This window comes from Acanthopagrus latus, chromosome 19 (genome assembly GCF_904848185.1).
Source record: "Acanthopagrus latus isolate v.2019 chromosome 19, fAcaLat1.1, whole genome shotgun sequence".
Taxonomy (NCBI): domain Eukaryota; kingdom Metazoa; phylum Chordata; class Actinopteri; order Spariformes; family Sparidae; genus Acanthopagrus; species Acanthopagrus latus.
The window spans coordinates 19,849,560-19,870,006 of record NC_051057.1 but is presented as its reverse complement, the minus strand read 5'-3'; the positions used below and the strand labels follow the sequence as shown (position 1 = coordinate 19,870,006).

The 20,447-nt window shown below is 41.0% G+C and overlaps 1 protein-coding gene across 6 annotated transcripts in view; it reads left to right on the top strand.

Moving 5' to 3' along the window:
• The first annotated feature begins 263 nt into the window (after positions 1-263).
• myo3a (myosin IIIA) overlaps positions 264-20,447 on the top strand; it is a 61,198-nt gene continuing 41,014 nt past the window's right edge. Inside the window, exons 1-6 of one of the 6 annotated variants that reach the window (XM_037079730.1) lie at positions 2,694-3,504; positions 4,936-5,039; positions 8,591-8,774; positions 12,025-12,159; positions 19,642-19,746; positions 19,920-20,019. In XM_037079730.1, coding sequence (XP_036935625.1) covers positions 5,038-5,039; positions 8,591-8,774; positions 12,025-12,159; positions 19,642-19,746; positions 19,920-20,019 — 526 coding nt within the window. In that variant the 5' untranslated portion in view covers positions 2,694-3,504; positions 4,936-5,037. The other 5 variants (XM_037079732.1, XM_037079729.1, XM_037079731.1 and 2 more) reach the window with 5 other exon arrangements.

Here is a 20,447-nt window from a genome sequence, read left to right as displayed (position 1 = left end):
AAAAGAAAAAAGCAAATAGCTCTGCCTTGTGTAACACGGTTACGTAAGCCCGGTTTGTTTTTTTTTCCTTTTTTTTCCTGCAGAATGTTCATCTTTTCTGTCTAAAGCCAAGAAAAATCACTTTCCTGACACATTTATGACACAACGCATAATAACAGGACAGCCAGAGTTCAGTGAGTGGGCTACAAGAGACAAAGCTAAGTGTCTTGCTTGTCATTTCAGTGCCACTTAGTTTTTCAACAACATAATTGTTCTCAACCCCTAACACGGCTCCGAAGCCCAACACATTCCCCACATTACCTGTCAGCAGAGTAGGTCTGAAAAACATGTGTGAAAGCGGCTACTTTAATTTCAGGTAAGACTGTTTTTGTCCCTTAAATATTCTACAACGCTAATATTTAAGTCTCTGGCTTTCGTTTGTTGTGTTTAATGTCTTCAGGTGGCTTTGGAATGCGTTGATTACACAAGTCGTTAATGGATAAAGAAGTGCTGCGGTGGATCTGTTTGAAAAAGAGCGATGGAAAATCGGCTTTTGTGCTTCCCGGTCAGATTGTAGGAGCGTGTGTTTTATGTCTGTTTGAGGCAACAAAAGCTTTTATTTGTATGTTTGTTGAAAGTTTAGCAAATCTAATTTCCTCTGTCTCAAATTATTCCTTTAAAAATGAGCTTAATTTCCTGAAAATTCAGTTTCTGACACTCTCAGGAAGGTGCTTTAACTGAGAAGACTGAGCCAAAATCAAACTACAGTAGAAGGACATGATGTTCCATAAAGTACATGAGGAAGGATTATTCAATCACGCGGCCATATTATGTGTTTCGTAAGATGAGATATCTCTCGGGCACGGTGTCACTCAGAGAGGATGATTCTCTCGCGGCGCTGAGACTCGCGGCTGATCGGTGGGTGAGAAGCTGGGAGTGCAGCGGAGCAGTATGTAGGTTACCTGTCAGGAAATTAAGCCTATTAACTGCTTATGTAATGCGTCACACATTATTTGGCTGTGTGTGTGTCGCACGTGGGGTTCTCATCCAGTGTCTCATACAGTACGCGGCAAAGACGGTGTGGCAAACTTCTGGAAAGACGGTGATAAGACGCTGCGCAACCCGGAGATCAAACTTTTATGAAACTGTTTCTGTTTCCATGATTTTTGCAGAGCAATGATCAGAGTGGCGACATTCACATGCCAATTTGTACACCTGCATCTCATTTTAAGGTGCCCTGTTGTAGATTTACAAGGGGTTGGTGGTTGAGTCCTCCTACTATAAAATGGGAAAACCCTTCGAGACCCTCACACATCATCAGCCAACGTCGGCGACGTTTAAGCAAACAGTCCCACTGGACATTTCCTGACTTCTCTTGTGTTGGAGTAGCACCCTGGCGTCATCACAATACCATTTGCCATTTTGCCAGTCATAAGGGCAATGGGTGTTTTATCTTTTCTACAATCTATGCAGGAAGAAATTAATTTGATCTCTCTCTGGAGTATTTTACCAACAAGAGTCTGGCTGTCCTAGTTGGAATCCTTTGAGCTAAATGCTAGCATCAGTATGCTAGCATGCTCACAACCTAATGTTAACTTTTTTCAGCAGTTAATTTGATGGCGCTTGAAAAGGTCCAGCGAGGTATCACAATCTGACGATAACAATTCAGGGCAACGTCAGTTTGTTAACCAAAAGCTGTCGAGTCATTTTACGCAATACTTTGAATTTCAAGTTGCTGGTCACGCTGGAGATAAAGTCAAGGGGGACATTATATTAATAATGAATAATAATAATAATGATAATGATGAGGACAACCAGAGGATAACCATAATCATCAGGGTTCATCCTCTGGGCATCAGGAATATCTGTACCACATGTTAATGGCAATCGTTTCAGAAGCTGTAATTTCAATTAAAAACACAAATGTTAAGCTGATGGTCAGGAGATCATCAAAGTCTTAAAAATGAATCCTCTGAGAACCATGAATATTCCCCGTTGGAATACAAAAGTGGTGGACCAACAGTGAAAAACACTTGCAACAGAAGAAATGGGGAAATAGCATGAAAGGAAGCTAAACAGAAGCTACAGTGTTTGAAAATCTGACTAACAAATCTGAAATCTGAGCAAAATAAAGTCAGTAAAGTGAACTTTCACCGACCAGCTACCATGAAATATGTCAAAAAAGGACTAAAAGCCATAATTAAGTTTATCATCATTTAGTTTTATAGATTTCTTCCATCATTTGTACTGATATGTTCTCAAACAACGGAGGCAGAGACCGGGAGCTGCGTCCAGTCTGCACACTGAGCTGGACCTCTGCCCGCTCTAATCATACGGCCATTATGACCATCAGTGCGTCTCCGTCCTCCGTCTTGGTTCAGCTTTCAGGAGCCATTTGTAAATCAGCGGAGCAGGAAATGAGGCTCCCCTTTGCTGCTGCAGCATCCAAAGCCTGGAGGATGTGCTGAAGGGGTCCGCTGTTAAGTCGGGCATGTCCATCACGCAGGGTCCCTCCTGGACGGAGAGCGAGGGGGTCATCAGTAAGAGCTGGAGATGAGGACTGAGACATCACTCGCCACCAGATTTATTATCGTCCCCAAAGCGGACGGATTGATGAGGTTTTACGGCGCGGAAAGTTCCCTGGACCTTTTGTAGTTCTTCGTATAAAAATGAAAAATTAGATCCTCTCATCATCAGCCGTTTGATTCTTAACCCTCTCTCAAATCTTCCTCGTCTTCTTTTCCGGTGAAAATTAAAAACAAGTCAGACGCCATCTATCAGATTTATTGTCTTGTTAAGATGAGTATTGTTTGAGATAGCAGTTGGTTTCTGCACCTAACTCCTGAAAAAAGTACAACTACACTAAAATAATTGTCTGTTAGCCCTCCAGTCAGGGGTGAAAGCCAAAAAAGCACTGTGGTTAGGAGCAACAGAAGCCAAATATGTGTCATTCTGAGCATGAATGCCATCAATATTTCAGCCACTGTGAGGTCTCCATGGGAGTTCGACCTGCTATTACAAGCTTTCTTGCAAATTGGGGTCATGTTACATTGCACAGGAATGACAAGGACCGGAGAGGTCACTGTAATTGACTGACCGACTGGACTTGAGATTGTTGCTTTCTTGAAACCCAAAAATTACTTTTCACTTATTATTCTAAAGGATAACAAGCACAAGGATGTAAATGCCTTGTTACGACTTCATTTTTCCAATTCAAAACATTGATAAAAGTTGGAGCAACAACAATTAGGCGAATACACAGATCTAATAGTTTTATGCTGATTTGTTAAATAACAAGACTGTTTGGTGAGAATTTCTTTTTTATGCCTCCCTGCGGTGCAGAAATGCCTCCGAGTGTTCAGGGGGAAACAATCACGATGCCATCTGTTAGTCTCTATGATAAATTAAAAGCTTCACTGCTTGAGCAATTATTCTGACAGTTTGAGCACGATCAATAATTTGCTGAGAGAGTCATAGCTGCATGAAATCTCACTTTCCCACCACATGAAGACGCCGTTAATGGATGTAAGTGGGCAAAGTTTAGAAGTTTAATTTGCATTGTGATGTTTTATCTTTAACATAAACAAAGAATATATCCAACATGCTGTCAATGACTTGTTTCACTGACTAACTGATGACTTACATCAAGGTAAGTATTTAATGAAGCTGATGAAATTCTCATTTATCAAACTATCAAGTCTGGAGCTACCAGCTGGTGTGTTAGCAAGCTGAACAGGTGTGGAAATGATGCTCGGGGGTTAAGCTAGTGCTCGCTAGCAGCTCATGTGTAGCTAAACAAGTTTGCTAAAGTCACCCGTGGTAGCTAGCTTAACAGGAGTGGAAAAAATAATGCTAATGGTTTTGTAAGTTTTCAGCTTGCCATTGTGTTTCTAAACAGGTATAAAAATAGCGGTCAAATGTGCTCATATCTCAGGTGTAAGCAGGCTAAACAGGTGTGGAAATAATGCTAGTGTTTTAGCTTGCTAACAACTTGTGTGTTATCAAGCTAAACAGGTGTGGAAATAATACAAATACTTGGTGAGTGTTTAGTTTTCTGAAAGCTCTTGTACAGCCAAACATGTAGGCGAGCAGTAAGAAGCAAGTGTGGCAATATTGCTAATGGTTTAAGAGCCTTAGGTTGTTAAGGGCTTGTGGGTTAGCAAGCAGAAACAACGCTAATGGATTGAGAGCATTAAGATTGCCAATAGCTCTTGTGTAGATAAACAGGTCTGGAGATAGTGGTTCAGTTTGCTAACAGCTTGTGTGTTAGCTAACTAAAGAAGTGCTGAAAATAATGCTGATGGTTTGAGGGCATGTTGCTTGCTGCTAACAGTTGCTGTCAAAAATTAGAAATTGTGGTTTTAAAGAGAGCTAGGTTGGGTAAAAAGCTAAGGGAAATGTGGCTAGTTGGGAAGCTAAATAAGCTCAGCAGGGCACATCCAGTTGAATATATAGGCCTGGATCCCCCTCCAAGGCAAAGGTCTTGGAAGGTCTTTTTTTTATCCAAAGCGAAGGAAATTTGATCCAGTGATCAGATATTATTGATCCACCATGTTTAGTTGCAGGAATCCTACAAATACCTCAAAAAGAACTAGGATTTCTTGATGTTTAACCAGCTGAATTCATCCGAACCGAGCTGCAGGTATCATCGGTCTCTGACCTGAACTCTCGGTCCACCTCTGGCTCGGTCCCACAGCGGCTCTTTCCCCAGCCCGTGCCTGTGTAATGGGACACCGCTAAACGATGCTGAGAGCACTCCAGTGCAGTCATGGCCTGTTACACCTGACTCGCTCCTCGCTGCCGTCCACGCTCTCGCCTGTTGTTAGCTTGTCTTCTCCAGGCTAATTTATGACACTATCAGACTCATCGGCTACTTGCTACCGGACGCCCTCACGCTAAAAGCTAATTACTTAAACTAATTGCTACAAGCCTAATAACTTTATGTATGCTATGCAGTATTGTCTTCCTTATTCTTGATGAGCAGAGGAGGTTGGGGCTCACAGGAACTACACCCTGTTCCTGGTTGCTAATGCTATCATCTACAGCTGATACTCAAGCATGTAAATTCACATTGTAAGACAGTAAGTATGATTTTTATTCAACTAAATATTCTTCTGATGCTAAAACATTTTTGCTTGACCGAGCTAAACATGTGTGGGCAGCAGCTTCTTTGGTTAAACAGTAACTATGGCTGCCTCATTTGAATTCTCATTTGCAAGATCTGGGAGTGGCTGAGCACAATTTTATGTTGATGCTGTGTGTGTGTGTGTGTGTGTGTGTGTGTGTGTGTGTGTGTGTATACCTGTATATACATTCATTATGTGTTTCTTTGCATGTTTGTATGTGTCTTAATCCATGCTTCATCCCTTCCCATTTATGTGCTCCTGGCGGCTTTGTTCCCTCTCAACATCTTCATCTTCATCAATCAAAGGTCAGTAAATATGGATATTTAAATGTCAGTTAATCATCGCAACGATTTGTTAAACAATCTGTAAAGAGCAGCACGGTTACTGTGAGTGTGTGACGAGGTTATGGTGCTGTGTGTTTGCTGAGCAGTAGTAGAGATCCTTCACATAAGATATGGAGTTTTTATTTTTTATTTGAAAGAAGTCATAGTTTATGATGTTACCAGAAATTAACAACATAGGATTCTTCTACATGATGTCGCTCGAGGATCTTTAAACCGTTTGCATCTCAGCGTTGTTTAGCAGAACTTGCGCGCGCTCCTCAGTGAAAGTATTGCACTTATTGACTCCGGTCTTTTCCAGCGAGCCAGATTATCATGGCTTGTAGACAAGCAGTCCTCTCGTGCCAAGGTTAAGCCGAAACTTTAACCCACTCATCAGCGTCACAGATTAGTCCATGCCGGTGTCCACTTTAGCCAAATGGATCTTGTGTTTCCTCTAAGTGCCTCGAGTGTCCGAACCTTTGCCCTCACATCAAAGAGTAGATTTCCAATGAAGACCTTTTGACTGTAATTTGTCTTTAGTTTTAAACCTTCTGAGCCTTTTTTTTTTTGGACATTATAAAATCTGTATTCTTTTCTTTTCATACCACAGTACTGCGTCTGTTTGCACAGTCAACACACACTCGGTTATACGTGTGCACTTGTACATAGACTGTGGTTAATGCCACATCCCTAGACAGCTAACTAAGAGTGACAGCTAGCCAGGGCCCCCGGGGCACACAGGGTTAGGTAACCCCATGCAAACAGACACATACACAAACACACAACACACACACACACACTGGAGGTGTCCAGTGTGTGTCCTTTGGTTTCGCTCTTCTGTCTCGTGTGTCACAGCATGTTGTCACATATAGAGGCAGCGATGTATTATTGAGGACGTCTGCAGGTTACTTAGACGCTGTACATTAGGCTAACACAGGTGCAATTACCTACATGAGGACGCATGTATGGGAGTCTAATTGCTCTGCATACGCGATGACTGATAATATCTCCGCAAAAACACTGTCCGTACAGCTTCATCTCACTCTGGACTGATTTATTCTCAGACAAACTGATTTAAATCGTCATAATAATCATAATTAAAGATAAGATAACTGCTGGGGAGAGTCTGTAAGATGGCACACTTGGGACTAATCTGCTGCAAACATAAATAAAGTGACCACTGGTTATAAAAAGAGGAGTGGCCCTCAGTGGCACTGTGTGCTTAGCGCCTCTAACCAGCTTGTGTATGAATGGGCATCTATATAGGGAAAGGCTCACGGTGCAACGGTGCCTAATTCCTGCTAATCCTGCCGTATCTTCTACCACTTAGAGACGGTTTCCAATGGCAGCGAAGGAATTGCTAGTGAGATTAGCTCTCGTTAGCTCCTCCTGCTGTGTGGTTCACACTCACAGCCGGGCCAGGCCGGCCTACCACCGCTCACCTTTTGCAGAGAAATGGATTAATTACTTCTTTTGAAAATGTCCCAAGTCTTATTTAGAGAACAATGTAAGTTACATCTTATTATGCTTTTATTGTGGTTTCAGCTTTTGTGGATTCTGTTTCCAATGCAAATCGTGAGGGTTTATGAAAAGTGTGCTGAGAGGTGGTTGTGCAGGATTCAGCATTGTTTCCCTTTACATGATCATTTGGTTAGCTGAGTAACTTTTCCTCTGCACACGAGATACAGCCTTGTTTTCTTTGTAGTAGTGTTGCATTGCAGTGTTTCCTCGATGGGGGTTTGTTCTTGTTATTTGTTGCATGCTAATCTCTGTTGGTCACATTTGCTAGTTGTGGTTCTAGCACTGTAAGTGGTTGCAGCACTAAAATTGGTTATATTTGGTTACTGGATCATGATTAAAGGGCTAATACACTTGCGTTGTTTTGTTATTCGGGTTATTCAATTTACCATTTCATGTAGTGGTGATGGAAATGTTCTTACTCTTGTGGTCCATGAATGTAGAGGAATCACTTCATTGTGGTTTTGGAGAGAAAAACAAATTACATTTGCAGACATCTGCTGTTTACTTTGAAAACTCTGAAAACTCTCACACACACCTCTCTGAGGGTTCAGAGACAAGAAACAAATCAAGAGGTGAAGCAAAACACCTCAGTTCTGCAGCTTACTTCTAGAGGTTACTGGTTTTAAAAAGTTTTCACAGAACACAAGTTTCTCAAGGCTTTTTAATTCAGAAATGCCACTGATTACCAGACGCCACGGTTATTTAGATTCATTTTTAACAGCTCCTGCATGAAGGGTCCACATTAATATCAGTTCCCACATGAATATTTGCATATCAGTGTTTGTTGTGCTTTTTAAACCTCCTAAAAATACAACACTGTGAGTCAGTAATCCAGCATTGTAACAGTGTAATCCCGTATTATCATTTATCTGCATCAAGCATGTAGCTAAATCGTGTTAGATGCAATATGACTGGAAGTAACATCAGAATCCCAGAAATAACTGCGTTCCCAGTCTTCTGTGGCACGAACGAGTCTTTTCAAATAGAGATGTTGCTGTGAGTTGGTCGTCTTTTCTGTCTTGTGTAAGAATACAGTGCGACATGACATTTATTACACTTCTAATGTCTGTTTCCACGAACAAAGATCCAACTAATACAGCTACAAGGCTGCACAGTTTAAAACAAGGTGTTTTACAGCTTTACCTTATAACAACTAGAGCTATTTACTACTATGTTTGTATTTACATGTTTGCTTTTACTATAGAAGAGTGTTACTAAAGTGTTAAAGCCCCAAACGCCCGACGTTAACCCCCAGCTGCCCAGCTACCACTGGATTATCCTCTTGTTAAACTCTTGATGTGCTTCCAGTTTAAATCCCAAACAAACCAGCATGAAAACGAGACAAGCCACTCATCTGGTTACACTTCTGTATAGTGAAACTATTACTTGGCAGGTAAAACCACTTCCTTTGTTTGTTTTATCAGCATTGTTTTCTATTTTCTAGTGCGCACTTGTGCACTGGGCTTTAAGACTCCTTCAGCTGAGCTCTGGACTAATATGTTTACTGAGTTCTCGACTGGATTAATATCAGTATAAGCACATCATCTCTAAGCCTGCCGTTCTTACTGCCGTTTGTATTGTTCTCCCTCAGCTGCCACTTTTCTTCTTCTCTAACGGGACCAATGTTCTCCTCTTTCACAGGAGATCTCTCCTGAAGATGTTTCCACAATCAGGGAAATCGATTGTCTTTGACAACTTTCCAGATCCCACCGACACATGGGAAATCATCGAGACAATCGGGAAAGGGACGTACGGAAAAGTCTACAAGGTGCTCAACAAGATCGATGGAAGTAAAGCAGCTGTGAAGATACTGGATCCCATCCATGTAAGTTTCCGTTTACATGATTTGATACAAAAGTTGATGAATGCTGCTCACTTAATTTCGGCACAGATCTCATGTTATACTACTTGTACTGCTGACAGCGTAGGTTAAAGTTGGATAATGTCTTTGTTCCCTGCCATACACGTGGTGTAGGATGTGCATCTTAAGGCAACTATAAGCTTATTGTGCGTTTAGTGGAGGCACATGTTTGTGACTTTTGACCGCATTTATAGCATCTGTATGTTGGACACCCATACAGATTATTTCCCTTCGCATCCGTCGTGCTTGTAGTTCACTTTGCTTCAAGTTGTTTATGCAGCAAATTTCTACCAATTATCCTCTTTGTCATCTCGTATAAAACCTTAACTTTCAAATGTGTAATTTGAAAGGCTTGATTTCCAGTTAATCTGCCTATTACTGTCACGATTATTCGTTATCTTTGATGTGTATAAAATGCCACACAAAGTGTGTTCATGCTCATCACAGCTCATTTCCCAGAGCACAAAGCAAAGTCTTCAGATTCTTTTGTCCAACAAATAGTCCAAAACCCAAAGAGTCTTCATTTACTGTCATGTGTCGTGTGTTTTTAGTGGTATGGCTGTGTGATTTTCAGAACATATGAAATTGGTTCATATGTTTCCTCCTCCTATAACTCCTGTGAGAATTATGCTTTTTATTTGCATTGACTTGGGCTACGGTTCACCACCCTGATGTGATAAAATCAGCACTCCCAATGTGTCAAATACTGCAGCCTGATGCTGTTGTTACCCCTCTGGGCTCACCTCCTGAAGCGACCTCTAGTCAGCGGCGGACACAGGATGCTTGAGGGGCAGGGGCGAAGAAAATCCACATTTATTTTTAAGAGACGGCCCTTTATCATGTTTTATCTTGCTTGGGGGGGCATCCAGGAGGGCACTTTAAAGCCTTTTTTTCTAAAGCATGGGAAAAAAAGTTTTGGGTGGTCGGGTCCGTTGGATTAGACATTCCCTTCAGAGAGTAGGGATTGCATCTTGAATATGACCAAGCATTAAGGTTGATTTGTTTTTAGGTAATGTTACGTAAGTAAGTTAATGTACTATGTACTTACGGAAGTTACGTGTCTCAACGTTATTTTAATCTAAGGTATTTTCTCCTCAACTTGACCAAGTTGTTGTGGTGCCTAAGCAAAACCACAACTGTGCTGACTGTCTTTTCTAATCACAGTATGTGTTACATTACATTTTAGACTTTCATATCAAACTCTTATCATGTTTACTCAACTTTGAAACACACTTTGCCAAACAATTAAAAGGTCTGACCTATAAAGCTCAACGTTCCTGCAACATTACAGCAGTAACACCTTCAAGATAGGATGCAACCCTTTCATACAGAGGAGTTTAATAGGTAGGAAAGATGCAAAAAGTCCTGGAAAGTATGTTGACAGATCTCTGGAAGATCTGAAAGATAAAGATAAACTCTACAATGCCCCACTTTATTCTCTGCACAGGACGTTTAGGACGTTGCTGATGGTTTCTGTCTACAACCATCAGCAAATTATTCCAGCAAATTGCTTCTGATGAATTGCTCCTCATCTGTGGGATGTATCATGGCAGCACTCACCATTTTCAGAGGCTCCTTTGCTTGCGCAGCATTTTAAACATTGAGGAAAATCACATGTGTGAAGCAGATTTGGCCTAAAGCAAGAACATTTTGACACAGAGCTACAGAGAGATACATGATGTCTCTCCTGCAGCGTGGGACTGATGCATCCTACAAAGAAGAGATGATTTTTCTACTGTGACAAGATTTACCAAGTACAGAACATTACTGTTGCTCTCTTACAACTTACATGTGCAAAGATCACTGTCTTTGAAGCACAGTTACATAAAAGAATCATCCTTAATCTCATATCATAGTGTCCTTGTTTCCTGCAAAATGATAACACCTCTTCTGTTGTCTGTTTTGAAGGTACACTGAACTGTATGGCTTATTTAGCAGCTCTAATGAGAAGCCATTTTCATCTATTAAATCCAGCCTTCGTGCTAATAAAAGTCTCATTAGTCTTTGCTGAATTTGTTGCTGTTTCTTGTTATTGAGAAATGATTATCCACAGACCACTAGTCTGTGAGGACCATCATTATCACCATCATTTTAATCACCGGGTTGATTATTTCATGTGTGGGCTGGTACAACTACATTGACAAGTCCCCCAAGATTTTGTTTTTTTGCAGCAGCTGTTGAATATGTTGTGGGGCGGTGGTTCTCTACATGGGGTCAGAGCCCAACGAAGGGGTCGCAAGATAGGTCTCAAGGGTCATGAGAGAGACTCAAAACCATATTTTTTTCTCACAAAATTGCTTTTCTCTTACACACTGACATTGATGTTAATGGCCAAGACATCTGAAGACAGCATCTTGGGATTTGACTAACAGTTTTTTTTTTTTTTTTTACCATTTTCCGACTTCAGTTTAAGTAAATCAAGAAATTGTTCAACAGTATTTCACTCAATATGTTGAAAAAAAAGACATTAAACACTGAATGATTTGTTTCTGTGGTGAAAATAGGTTTGTATGCCTGTGAAATTAAATATGCACCAGCTGGATTTACATGTAAATTCTGCCTGTCTTGTTGGCATTAATCACACTGCAGGGCGGCAACATGCAGTTTAAGTGTAGCCAATAATTGCTGTAATTAAAATGTCCTGGATTTGCCCTTTTCACCCACATTAAGAATCCAGAGTTTGTGATGAAGGCTTCATAAACAGCAACAGAAGTGTTTATTCTTTTTCTTGGGTCTCAATCCTCTGTTACACTGTTAGCTGGATCAAAGAGACGAACAAAGGCAACGTAATCTCGTCGTTTTACAAGCAGTCAAATTTTACATGTAAATGACTCATTTTTAAAGATATAATACGTGAGAATTCTGCATGAAAATGTCTTAAAATGTCTAGTCCTTTGTTATATTTGTTGAGTTGTGTATATACATAATTCCAAATGTTTCCAACAAGAGGACTGGATTAAATTTAACAGGAATAAACCTTTAAAGCAACCTTGTCTTTGAACAGTTGTGCCGGAGTCAGAATCTATTGTGACTTTTGGTGTTTATTCCTCCAGAATAACTCTCACCAAGAAATAAACTTAAAGCACTTTCTTTTATCTACAAATCTACTATCGTCAGCATTAGATCTGTTGCCTCTCTTGTCCTTTTTTTTGTATCTTTTAAACAAAATAGAGAAACATGGTTGGTAAACGATTTGTGTGTCCTTCCCTTTCAGGATATCGATGAGGAGATCGAAGCGGAGTACAACATCCTCAAGGCTCTTTCTGACCACGCCAATGTCGTCAAATTCTTCGGGATGTACTACAAGAAGGACGTGAAATGTGGGGATCAACTGTGGCTGGTGCTGGAGGTAGGAACTGTTATTATATTTGAATAGAGAAGCCACGTTGCGTTTGCCACAACCCATGTATTTGACTGAGAGTACCAGTCGCCTGTGTGCTGTGGCTGTACCGTGCAGACATAAAGCCTGTAGTTGCAGATTAAAGGTCCGCTCACAGCACGTCGCGCCAGGTATATGCAGCGGTGACCAAATCTGGCCAGGGATTATGCAACACTTTAATCCGCCATGGGTAGTCTAGGAGTTTACCTGCAGGCCACCGGAGGGATTTGGTCGCAGGTCAACAACATGGATGTGTTGGGGCTAGGTTAGCTCGCGTGACGCGGACACCCTGCTGAGAGCAGCAGAGCAGGGATCTCTGTTTGCAGGGGCTGTCTTACTGCATTAGTTGATATAATGAAAAGGCAAATATCTCTTCTTGTAGCTGATTTCTCTTGTTTGGATTTTGGGTAGAATATGCTAAAATGGTGGAATTGATATGATGCATTTTGACGTTTTGAGGTAAAATGTAGTAGCAAGTTACGAATGCCAAATTGGTGACTGCATCTAAAGTGGCCAAATCTAAATCAAGAAAACATCACTACATTGACTTGAAGAGTGTTTTCTTGCACCTGCTGACATACAGAAATGGTTTCATGCAGGTGTGTACTTGTGATATTTTATGCGAAAGTTCAAGGGGACCTTGCTGCCACAGCTGCTCTCTGTTCATCTAAAAAAAAAACCTCGCCTCCAGCGCCCCGGTTCTCCGTCTTTCATATTCCATTGCCTGCTGTAGCCCTTTCCAAATGTCAAACTCCAGACAAACATGTAATGGAGGTCGACCTCAGAGGAGGAGAAGTGTTGGCGAGGTCCAACACGATGGCAGACGCGGGTTTCCTTTAACTTTTGACTTTCTGACCATGTAATTTATGCTCATGCTTTGATAGAGAGCAGTGTAAACCTGGAGATGTCTGGAGAACACAGTCGGCACACCTGAGAAGAGATGATAAGAAAGAATGGTGGCCGAGTTGACAGAGCTGTGGACGTTAAGGTCTCTTTTTCAAGAATGTAACATAGCATTTTTAGTCACGCTATCTTCATGGCTTAAGGGACTCCGACAGCTGTTGTGATGTCATGCTGGAAACACAGTCATTGTCCCCAGAGGATGAATCTAAATCACTTTCCTGGTCTCCTTATGCCTCCGCCTCAAGCCAATGTTTCGAGATCACAGATATCTGGGTCAAGACTTCCTCCTCTGTGAACCAGTCATTAATTACAGTCCAATTAGCAACTTCAGATGTAAGAAGCAACATCTAAGGTCATTTCTTTAAACAGATACTATATGTATGCAAACTAATTTAATAAAAAAGATAAAAAGCTAATAGCATAGCTAAGATATCACATCGCATCGCATCGCATCGTATTGTATCGTATTACATCACTGATGTTTGCATTAAGCTTTGAATTTCACCACGCTCTCCTGCATAGTAACATCCTACGTTTTATGAACTAATAAAACATACTATGATTTCAATAAAATATCATTGGAGAAACTCCAACTCATAAAAGTAAAAAATAAATGAATTCCTCAGCCCAGACAAAGCCCACCTACCCTTTCAAAACCCACAGTAACCAGAACACCATTAGTATGAAAAAGAACAACATCAAATATGCAGGAGAACATTTCAAAAGAACAAATAAAAAACATAAAGGAAACAGAAAAAGGATGCATTCACGTTGTATGTATTTTTCAACCTTCAGTGAATTGTGTGTGTATGCATGCATTTCCTTTGCTCTCTACAAAGAAATAGGTTTTTCTGACTGCACCTGAGCAAAGAAACGTGCATCTCTTTCAACCTTGCTCCACATTGTTCTCGTCCTTTTTCTCTATTATCAGGTACAGCAGCGCTGGAACAGAGTGTCCATATTTCTGTAATCCAAGCTCATTGGGCTTCGCATCAACAGCAGCCGTGTTATGCTAACCCAGAAGATAGTTTTCACCTCTCCAGCTTGTGTTTCTTTCCCTTTTCATCGCCGTCCTTCCTCCTGACCTTTCTAGAGGACCCTGCAATTACTTTGCAAGGATATCGAGTACAATCTAAGATGTTGAATAACCAGACCACACGCTGCGTTATAGGGAGACAAAGACCGCTGTCTGATTGATAGATTTGCATCGTGTGAGTAGGACTCATTTATTGAGTATAAATCCAAATCTGGTGTTCGTGGAGATCGCTCGGCTTTGCTACTTTGTTTACTCCGTGTTTCTGCTCTGGTTTGCATATCCATTTTCAACATTTCCCTTGCAAAACTCTGGAGCCAGCAGTCCAAATCTGGTGGCTAATCCTGAGGCTGAAATCAGTGCCTGACAGTTTTTAGCAAGAGGCTTGTGCGTGTGTGTGTGTGAGTGTTTGCTCTGAAGGGGTTTTAGCAGTGAAGAGACAGGAAAGCAGGCAGCGAGGTGGTCATTCACCATGGTTACTGTCCCTTCCTTTCTAAACTGTAATTTTCCATCCTTTAGCTCTGCCGAGAGGAGCCTTTCTCTGCCCTACGCCGACAACAGGCCGCTCATTATGAGCAGAATTCATACAAATTGCATCCTCTACTTTGTTAGCCGCTCACTGGGGTCTGCAAGCTTTTGGCTTCACTCTGTAGTGCGCTCATTTATGATGGCGGATGTGAGCCGAGATGAGCAGGCTTTCATGTATGACTGCCTAATTCTGCTCACACAGAGGTTAAAAATACTTCAAAGATAGCAACCACGGAGCGACTTTTATTCTCTAATTGGAAATAAAAAAAACTGATTCGGATGTGCATTTCATTTGTGAGCTCTCGGGTTTCATCCAAAGACTCAGTTAAACGAAGGCCAAGGATTAGTTCAACCTTTTTAAAAGCTCATCTTAAAGATGGATCTTTTCTTCCATTATGCAAAAAAATGGAAAATCACTATGTTGTAATGCTGATTGAAATTGCATTACTTTGTGCCTTTATTGCACTTTGATTTCTGAATTAAAAGGTCTTTTGTAGTTCTTTTACCGCTGTTTTGTTGTTTATATATCAATTATAATAATGCTAGTAGTGACAGTACTTAAAGAATAACTCATCTCTGCTGTGAAACCTAGTTTTTGTGATAAGCTTGATGACTTTGCAGGACACATACTACATCTTTTTCAGTGTGTCATCGCCATTTATAACAAATATATCACTATAAATCTGATTTATATGCTCATTCAAGTGTCTTAGTCCTGCCATCATATGAATATTTAGTAAAATAACAGACAAGCAGTTTATTTTAAAGTATCAGAGTAAAAGCGCTCATATTGATGCAACAATGTGTAAGTAGCATTTGACTGTTGTAGTGGGCTGTGTTTACAGTTAGCTGTGGTCTAGTTTCTTGCATTGACGTGAGAACGATGCTTGTGGCTTGTTTCAAAGTATAAGTGCGGCAAATAATGACGATAGCGTTGTGATTTATGGGCTGATCAAAACTGAGAAAACAACAAATTAAACAAACATCCACATAGATTTCCAAGGAAGGAAATGCACGTGCATGCTTGCAAAGCTGTTTGAAAAACCAAGGTAGACTTTAACAATTATAATATATAGGTCATTAATTCAAAGTGATGAGTTTGCAAGAATTCACGCAATCTCCATCAGAGGCATTCTGACATTGTGTTTGTCCTCGTTGTAGAACATTGCTTTCTGGTCGGACACCTTCTGAAAGTCAGAGACAAACCAACACCGCCTGCACTGACTCTCATCAGTCTCTGTCCTGACTCTTCCTGGCCTCGGATCCAGGCATTAATTGACAATGAGGTTTAAAATTGTATTCCTTGTTCAGGCTTTTCAATAAATGGTGCCAGAAAGTGGACACCTCGGCTATTATGCCCGTGTAAACGATAAGGCCACAGTAACAATAGTGCTGTTTTTTTTCTGGAGACGATCCAGCGGGTCGCACACACACGAACACACACGTGCTTATTCAGTGTTGCAAACATGATCCATACTTCCAGTAACACTACATGAAACTATAATGTTGAATTATATTTGTGGATACATCAAAGATAGTTCCCTAAAAAGTCAGCACCTGTTTGTTTCATCTTTATGTCTGTTTCATCCGCTTCTTTTATACGTCTTTGATCGACTCCTTTCATTTACATGACTAAACAAGCACCTGATTCATTTGTGATGGAGAACATCCCACTCAGTATTCAACGTATTCAGCTTTTTCTTTGAAAATGGACAGTTCTGTAGAAACTCACATGATATTCAAGATGAAGATGTAAGTCGTGGATCTTAACAGATCTTTTATATTATTAGTTTCTCTTCTGATTTTCAGCAGATCTGTAGGGAAGAAGAATGATAATAATTGTATAAATATCTTTTCTGAAACTCTTACTTCACTGGAAATCTGGTTTAATCTGTACAAGAATTCAGATTCAATCAAACCATGACTGAAGGTTCATATGTCATTTCCACTCTGTAGTGGAGTCTTCACCACATCTCAAATAATTAATGTTCATGTCGAGCATCACTTTCTGGAAGTGGGCACTGTGGCTAAGGTGAGAGCGCTAACGTTTAGCTGTGCTAAATCTAGGGCACCAGACCTCTCATTAATATGGATTTGTCTGTCTGCCCGGTGTAATTTAATGATGACAGGTGATATGGCAGCACTGATGTGGACTGACGTCAGGCGCGGCTCGTTGTCGGAGTGCTGTGCTGTCTCTGAAAGCCTCGACGGTATTCTCTGCTTAACTGCAGTTTGTCTGCACGTCTGATAGTAGAGGGAAGGAGTGATTAAGCTCCCCATGTGGCAGCTGAGATACATGCCATCCATCGTGCAGCGGCTCTCTGGGCTCCTGATGGATAGGTAGATTGATAGACGGATAGAAAACAGAGACGAGGCCTGGCGCTGAAAACTTATGCCATCACTTATTCAAGGTCAAAGACTTGCTTCACTCTAAGCATGTAGTGTATAGAAGGATTATTTTGAGGTTCCTAAGTGGGCGTCTGTGGGCAGGAGTTTCTGTTGGGAGTCACTGTTGTCATATATTTGTTGGAAAGTCAAAAGGATTGACTACAAGGAGACAGAAAACAACCAAGAAGAGACACAAAACGACATCAAAGAGACACAAAAGGACTTAAAAGAGAGACAAAACCATTATGGAGACAAAATGAGTACAAAGAGATACGAAACAACCTCAAGTAAAAACAACATGACTACATAGAGAAACAAAATGACTACAAAGAGAAAAAAAATGACTACAGAGAGAAACTAAATGACTACAGAGAGAAACTAAATGACTACAGAGAGACTGTAAACAACCACAAAAAGATGCAAAACCACCACAAGGAGACAAAATAAATGCTACAAAGGGAAACAAAATGTCTTAAAGAGTTTGAAAACCACCACAGGGGAAACACAATGACTACAAAGAGACACAAAACTACTACACAGAGACTAAAATGACCACAATGATACAAAACAACGGCAAAGAGAAACAAAATGAACCTCAGAGTCTAGTTTTTACGTAGGAGAGATGTGGGGCCTCTTGCATGTTTGTTCGTTTCATAATCTGGGTTGAACATTTTAGTATTTATTTCTTAGTTTCACATTTAAAGATAAAGGAGGTTATGATGCATTAGAGTGGCTTTTAAAATCAATCAGAGCTGAACCAATTAACAGAAAATAAATTGGCAGCTATCGCTATAATCGTTTTAGCTCCGAGCCAGATCTGGTACAAAGCATCTTGTCTCATTCATGAGACTTGTGTATTTTATGCATGGTGTCTGATTTAAACTTGAAACTAAGTTAAACTAAACTAAACCTATTCAAGTCATGAATTCAGTAAAAATACCAATATATGTGCCAGTTCCAGCTGATCAAATGTGATTTCCTGTTGATTAGAAACATTTTTGCCTCCGAGTCATCCCGGCCAGCCTTGTTCATTATTTCCTGTCATAACAATTAATCCAAAAAATAATCATTAGACCAATCAGTAAGGACAGTATTTTGTATTCTCGTCACTATAATCAACTAAATCTGGTGTTTTGTTCTACTCGTTGTAAGTGATGAGTGAGGGGGGGCAATTCATAGCTTCCTGCCGTTAACTCAATTAGCTGCAGTAAGTAGCATAGAAACACAGAGTATGTACAAAGGCAATCAAGCCCTGTGGGTGGAACTATAATGAGATGACAAAATGGGTGCGCAGCTGCAAATATTGTGCCCGTGTTATGATGCTAAGATTGTACCAGTCAGCACTTCTTTGTTAGGACTGCAGGGGGAAGACATTTACAGAGTAATAATACACAATTATATCATAATTTCTCTAGCCGGTGCTGTTATGCAGCATTTTTATTTTCCCTAACCAGTTTAGGAAAATACACGTTGCACTATAAGCCCCATGCTGTTGCTTGTCATTTTTTAGGTGTGAGCTGACAAATCTTATAGTTGTCGCTGACGGCGTGTTATATATGTTATTCAGGAGTAACCTCTCTTTAGTACGATCGCCGCGGGGGGCTGATTCTTATCCTAAATAACCACACATCGCTGCACATCTATTGCCTAATTAAGCTTTCAGTTTGCAAGCGCAGGAAATTAGTGTAATTACACAAGAACAAGTGTTTCATACATAAAAAGATACGATGGAAATTTCCCGTCATAGCAGCTGATAAACGGTGGCATGCGTTTGGATGTTTAACACATCTCGTGGATGATATATTCTACCACCCAGAGTGACATGGTCCGTGTTTACAAACAGTTTTCAAATGCAGAATCTACAATTTATCTTCACCAGCGGCCCCCCCCAGCACTGATTGACATCTCAGAGCTTTTTATTTTCCGTATACCTCTGGCATCTCCCGAAGAAAAGGCCCAAATTAAGGGTTATTATTGTTGCCAAGGCAACCTCCTGGGTAATTTTCTGTAATTTTCCAAAGAGGGATTGCTATTGACAGTGGAGTCCATATCTAGTAGAGGCAGTGTACCACAAGAAAGGAAAACTATAAACACACAAAAAGTGTTTTTCGCGGCGAGGAGGAGGAGGAAATGCTCCCGTTGATTTTATCTCGGTACTTTATGTTTCCACCACGAAAGGCTGCTCTATAAAACGGTGTGTAATTTCTGACATTAACATCGGCATTGTAACGAAAACGTAAGAGGATGTTCTTCGTTTGAAGATTGATTTGTGCATGTTTAATATTTACCCTGCTTAGTCATCACGGCGTAGATTAAACCCTGCACGCAAAATGTACATTCTCCCCGCGGGCGTGATTTTCACCTCTCCACTAAGCTGCCTCAGAAAAGATAAGCTGCTAAAGATTGACAGAATTATGTTCAGCATCTCTTTTTCTCACTGTGAAATCTTGTGATCAAAACGTTTTTCATCCTCCGCGGGAAACTCTGCACTTCTCAGATGCCACAGATTTCTGCACATTGTATAAGTTCGGCTATAAGTGCTGACTCATGTCAAGCTTTCTCTCATCATTCTCTTTTCTTTGTGGGTTTTTCTGTCGCAGCTCTGCAACGGAGGCTCTGTGACGGATCTGGCCAAAGGCATGCTGAAGAGAGGAGACAGAATGGATGAAGCCATTATTGCATACATCTTGCACGAGGCCCTCATGGTAAGCCTTTCGAATTAGCAGGAGGGGAGACAATGCTGTAATGTCGAGCTCAATCGAACCACCTCCCGCTGAATGCGCTGCTGCAGTGAAAAGGATAGAGGGGTTTAAACGGGGATCATTTTGGTGGCAGGTGCTTGTCAGGAAAAAGGCCATTAACCACTTTGTCTGCACAGGGCCTCCAGCACCTGCACATCAACAAGACCATCCACCGAGACGTCAAAGGCAACAACATCCTGCTGACGACACATGGGGGGATCAAACTCGTTGACTTCGGTACGTTTTTTGCAAACGTCTAACTTTAAATGGTTGGGATTTTAACTCTCAGACGTACTGCAGTTTGTCTGTCCCCACTGTTTTGGCATGAGTCGCCCCGTTTTTGAGAAATCACTTTCCCCCAACCGATCCAACACCACGAACACGGCCGAGAGAGTTCAGTTCTGATCTGAGTTCTGAGCAGCCGATGCTTCTTCAGGCCCAATTTAAACAAGTGAGTTGTGTAAAAATTCCCCCCGTACAGTTGTAGAAGTTGAGCAGTTAAACATCTCTTATAGGGATTGACTCGCTTTTAGAATGAGCTTCAAGTAGCTATCGAGGACATGCAGTGTTTGGCACTTCCTCGTTGTTTTTTTTAGCTCTAGAAGTTGCCGCTTGAAGAGGATGCACATTTTCCTGTGTGCTGTGCCACGGCTGTTAGAAAATTG